The sequence below is a fragment of the Echinops telfairi genome, unplaced genomic scaffold (assembly GCF_000313985.2).
Source record: "Echinops telfairi isolate 266 unplaced genomic scaffold, ASM31398v2 ScPeMD7_70;HRSCAF=299, whole genome shotgun sequence".
In the NCBI taxonomy this organism is placed as follows: Eukaryota; Metazoa; Chordata; class Mammalia; order Afrosoricida; family Tenrecidae; genus Echinops; species Echinops telfairi.
In genome coordinates, this window is record NW_022103968.1 from 65,071,410 (window position 1) to 65,077,207 (window position 5,798).

At 41.4% G+C, this 5,798-nt stretch overlaps 1 protein-coding gene across 1 annotated transcript in view; it reads left to right on the forward strand.

Annotated features, from left to right (window-relative positions):
* The window catches only part of MCU (mitochondrial calcium uniporter), a 173,180-nt gene that overhangs the window by 127,066 nt on the left and 40,316 nt on the right, over positions 1-5,798 (forward strand). Inside the window, exon 4 of the mRNA XM_045291693.1 lies at positions 5,530-5,700. Within this exon, the coding sequence (XP_045147628.1) occupies positions 5,530-5,700 (171 nt within the window). The remainder of the gene's footprint in view (positions 1-5,529; positions 5,701-5,798) is intronic.

A 5,798-nucleotide genomic window follows, 5' to 3' on the forward strand; every position in this document is an offset into this window, starting at 1 on the left:
GTCCACATGGAAGAAGCACACCAGCCTGTGTGATCATGAGATGTCGATGGGATCAGGTATCAAGCATCTAAGACCCAGAACAAAATCATACCAATGTGAATTGGGGGGTGGGGGTGGGGCGGGAAGTGGAGACTCAAATCCCATCTGTAGACAATTGGACATCCCCTCACAGAAGGATTACCAGGAAGAGTCGAACCAATCAGGGTGCAGTGTAGCACCGATGAAACATTTAACTTTCCTCTAGTTCTTTTTTTTTTTTTCCTCTAGTTCTTTAATGCTTCCTCCCCCCACTATCATGACCTCAATTCTACCTTACAAATCTGATTAGACCAGAACATGTACACTGCTACAGATAAGAGCTGGAAACACAGGGGATCCAGGACAGATAAACCCCTCAGAACCAATAATGAGAATAGAGATACCAGGAGGATGAGGGAAAGGTAGGGGGAGAAAGGGGGAATTGATCACAAAGATTGACATTTATTTATTTTTAATGCTGAACAATAGTCCAGTGCATGGAAATACCACATTTGTTAATGAATCAAAAAATGGACATTTGCATTATTTAAATTTTTTTTACTATTATGACTGATGCTATCAATGTTTATTCATTCGCCATGATGTGGCCATATGTTTCCATTTCTCTTGGGTAGTACCCTCAGAATTGAATGGTTAAGGGATATGATAAGTATGTGCTTAACTATCCTGTTTCCCCAATGTCTGTACCACTTAGCGTCCCCATTAGCATTATATAAGTGCCCAACACTTTGTACGGTCAATCTTGATTATGAACATTCTAGAGAATATTCCATGTGTTTGAGCATCTTCTTTGTTAAAGTATATTCAAGTCTTTGAGTTGAAAGAGGTCTTTATGTATTTTAACATTTTTCTTGTTGCTTTTAAAAGAGCTTTGGGAGAATTGCAACTTTTTTTTTTAGTTCAAGCTGCCTTATTAATGGCTGCTGCAATACACAGTTGTAACCCCTATAAATATTGTTTATGGGAGCCTAAAATATTTTCTCATTGCTAAAGGAAATCTACTCCATCAGTGTATATTGCTCCTTCCAATTTAGGAACTCCTAGGCAACGAGAGAAGAAATGTTTAATCTCTGAAAATGATAGGACACAGGCTCAGTGTTTTTATGTAACAAAGTCCTCACCAACACAAATACGAAGTTGGAATAGTTGAAGGGGGGCGCACCTTATCTGTTCATTTTTCACCTTTTATTTTGTAAGTAGACATTTCAGTTCAGGAGGAGAATATTCTATGTCCTAGTCTGGTAATTAGCATCTGAAGTCTTAAAAGTTTCCAAGCAGCCTTCTACAAAACAATTGTTCTGGTTAAGAGCAAAGAGAACCAAAGATTCAAAGAAGCAATTAGTGCACGGCACTACAGACTACACAAATCACAGCCTCCTCTAGCCCGAGCCCAGGAGAACTGGATAGGCCACCACTGACAACAACCATGCTGGCCAGGATACAATAGAAGTTCCTGGTTAAATTGGGAGAAAAGTATAGAACAAAACCTAAATTCATCTTTGAAAATCAGATTTCCTGAACTGATAGAGACTGCAGCAACCCCTGCAACTATCATGCAAAGACACCCTTTTTACCTGGAACTGAAGCTACTTCCCAAGGTTTACCTTTCAAATAAATAATCGTTGTTGTTGTTAGGTGCCATCGAATCCGTTCCAACCCATAGCAACCTCATGTACTAGAACGAGACATGCCTGGTGCTGAGCCAGCCTCACACCTTTCTTCTGTCTGAGCCCAGGGTTGCAGCCGCGGTGTCAGTCCAGCTTGTTGAGGCCTGCCTCTTCCTCACTGCCCCTCTGCTTGACTGGGCACGATGCCTTCTCCTGGGACTGTTCTCCCCTGACATGGCCAAAGTGCCGAAGATGAAACCGTGTTGTTCTTGTCTCTGAGGAGCACCCTGGCTGTATTTCTTCCAAATAATACTGTAACCAATAACAACATAGTTACACAAACAAACCTGGGACCAGTACATGATTTTAAATCAGGAAAGGTAGTGTGGCAAGGGTGTATCCTTTCACTGTATTTATCCAATCTGTATGCTGAGCAAATAATTTGAGAAGCTAGACTATATAAAGAAAACTCGGCATAAGGGTTAGTGGAAGGCTTACTAACAGCCTTCGACATACAGTAGCGATGCAGCCTTTCTCGGTGAAAGCAAGGGGAGCTGAGGCACTTGGCAATGAAGATCAAGAACTGCAGCCTTCAGAGTGGATTGCAACTCAATGTAAACAAAACCAGGGTCCTCACAATCGGATCAATTAAACATCCTGATAAATAAACAAAAGACTGAGTTGTCAAGGATTTCATTTTGCTTGGACCCACATCCAGTGCTCATGGAAGATGCAATTCAGACATCAAATGACATATTACTTAGGGAAAGTCTGCTGCACAAGACCTCTTTAAAGTGTTGAACCACAGATGGTACGTGAGGTAGTTTACTGTGCCCACCTGGCCGATAAACACAGGTGGGGTTAATTGAAGGACAGGGAGAAATGGCTCGGTGAGCCTCGCCTTTGTAGTTCTCGGGTCTCTTGCTTTGTGATGGTCGTATCAGGGTGCAGCTGCCTTGGCCAGTTCCCTGTTTCAGCTTGCAAGGCTGACTTCCTGCAAGACATCCCCAAAGGAGAAGCTGCATGGACCTACCCTAATGCAGCCCCAGGTGCTGGAGCAGCCGTGTGGAGACTCCTGCCAGCACTGAGATGCTTACACATTCACTGACTTGGTTTTCCTCCTGCAGTCGGCATCATTGTGTGTGTTTTGTGAGATGGAGGAGGACTTTGTGGATTGGTGTTGGACATATGGGTTAATGTTGGACTTGTGGGCTTGGGCAACATTAGCTTGGGATGTTTTCTTGATGTGCACTTACCCTTTATATAAAACTCTCTTATACATACATGAGTATCTGTGGATTTGTTTCTCTAAAGTACCCAGACTAACACATTACTCTAAAGACTAAGGTGCGCCTGACCCCAAACCATGGTATTATCAATCACTTCAGATGCTTGTGAAAGTTGGACAGTGAATAAAAAAGATTGTGGAAGAACTGGTGCATTTGAATTAGAAGATTGGTGAAAAATATTGAAAGTACCTTAGACTGCCAGAAGAACAAACCGATCTGTCTTGGAAGAAGTACAACCAGAATGCTCCTTGGAATGAAGGGTGGCAGGACTTTGTCTCACATAATTTGGACATGTAATCAGGAGAGACCAGTCTCTGGAAAAGTGCATTATGCTTGGTAAAGTAGGAAGTCAAGGAAAAAGAGGAAGACCGCCAAGGAGCAGGAGATGGATTGAGACCGTGGGCCGCGACCCTGGGCTCAGGCAGAAGAGTGATTCTGCTGGTGGTGCAGGAGCACAGGGCTCTGTTCTGTTGTGCCCGAGGTTGCTGTGTGGCAGAGCCACCGTGCCAGCATCTAGCAGAACTGCCACCACCGCCACCGATGTGCTCCTCAGAAACAATCAACTGTGGCACACCAACGAGGCAATAGTGGCATGAAAGGAAAGATTAGTCGAGGAGAGGCAGGGAAACTGGAGACAGAAACGAGGAATGCTGGGGGACATCGGGAGAGTGCTTACACATGGTGGGGATAGTACGCAATGTATAAAACACATTGAGTATAGATTGTCTAGTGGGAAACCTAACTTGCTGTGTGCACTTTCTCCTAAAATAATAAAATGATCAAGAAATGGAAGAACGAGAATAGTCCCTTGAGATTAGAAAAACTTTTTTTTTAAATCATTTTCTTGGGGGCTCATACAACTCTTATCACAATCCATACATACATACATTGTGTCAAGCACATTTGTATATTTGTTGCCGTCCTCATTCTCAAAACATTTGCTTTCTACTTGAGCCCTTGGTATCAGCTTTTCATTTTTCCCCTCCTCCCCATCCCTTCCCCATGAACCCTTGATAGTTTATAAATTATTATTATTTTGTCATGTCTTACACTGTCCGACGTAGAAAGACTTTTTTATATTGCTGTTGTTGAACTAGTTGTTTGGTGTGAAATCATATCAAATTGGAGATGGCATCATCTGTTCCATAAGGTATCGGGAAGCAAGTTTTGAAGGAATCACCATCCTTCCCTCGGCGATTCAACTGCTGCTCCTCTAAGGAGTTAGTTTCTAGTTTGTCGCTTAATGTGCATGTTGCCATAGTTACAGAAAAATGCCTCGTGTGTGCGTTTCTTTGGGAAATAAGGCAGTTAAGTATTAAAGGCCACCAATGTTTTTGAGAGTGTTAAGTTTTTAAGCTAAAACGCTGCCAGAAAAACATTTTTGTTTCAACTGTAAAGATTTAGGAGCATCTTCCAAACATAGTAGCCTGCACCTTCAGATTGCCACATAATAGAAAGGGCTCCCCTTGTCATAACTCAGTGCTTTTTTTTTTTTTCTTCCATTAACACATACTAGCACTGAAGGGTCTTCCAGCAGTCCTGAAAGAATTATTGCTGGCTACTACGAAATTGATTTCATGAGAATAGGTTATATCAAGGAAAGACCAAAATGTAAAACGTCTCTCCACTTGGTTGGACAGAACGTTTGTCCAAGGAGGAACTTAATCACGACTTGATTTACTGTGAGAAATATTTGAGGCTCTCTGAAGGAGCATAATTTTGCAATTCAAGAGATCATCCTCATTACTGTGGGTTTGGCAGAACAACCCGGCAGACTTTTAGTCAAACTGTTGCTTTGAAACGGCCCTTGTGAGTTTTGCTTCAGAAAATCTCTGTGGGCTAGTCGTGAATGAAAGCTTTGTCCATTTCTCAGCAGGCATTTAGGAAACCTCTGAGCTCCTGGAGATTGCCTCCTCTCAGACACCTTTGAAATTGAAACTTGGTTTTATACTCTTTTCACTTTTGATGTAATAATCAAAACAGAATTTAATTCTGAGACAGTCAGAATTCTTAGTTTCCATGAACTAACTTACTATCATCTGGCAAGGGGCACTGTGAGAGATCTGATTGTTTTTGCTACCATATACTTTTCGGAGTTCAACTTTTCATCAAAATCTCTTAGATAAGATACAAGTTACTATGTTCCAAAAGTAAGTAATTAATGTGATTTCTTTATTCGAGGCACACAATAGCAGGCTGGTAACTGAGATACTCTGTTATACTGAATTAAAGTTTATTTTCTGGTTAATTTGTACTTTGGGTTTTTGTGGGATTTTTTTTTTTGAAAAATGAATACAGAAACTATATTTATTTCAGCTCAAAAGTAGGGAGAATAACTAGCTTTTGGAACTGTTTTTAAAATTAGATTATATGAAGGAAATCTGTAATGCAATAAATTATATCTAATTTTAATATATAAATGACTGGTTTAATGAGAAATGAGGCTCAGGGCTGAATTCATAGCATCATCAGATTCTCTAAAACCTTTGAAAACAATTTAAAACACCCAAATAATAGTAGAGCACATGTTAGACTATAAGGTGGCATTAACTTATGAAGTTTAATTTTCATGTTTTGGGGTCTTTCTACTTCAGATGTGACAGTGGTTTATCAAAACGGGTTACCTGTGATATCTGTGAGACTGCCATCCCGGCAGGAACGCTGCCAGTTCACACTGAAGCCTATCTCGGACTCCGTGGGTGTGTTTTTACGACACCTGCAAGAAGAAGACCGGGGAATCGACAGAGCTGCGGTCTATTCACCAGGTATCGTCACCCTCATTATAATTCCTGCCTGCCCCTCTCTCCCCAAACCACCCTACACACACACACACACACACACACACACACACACACACACACAC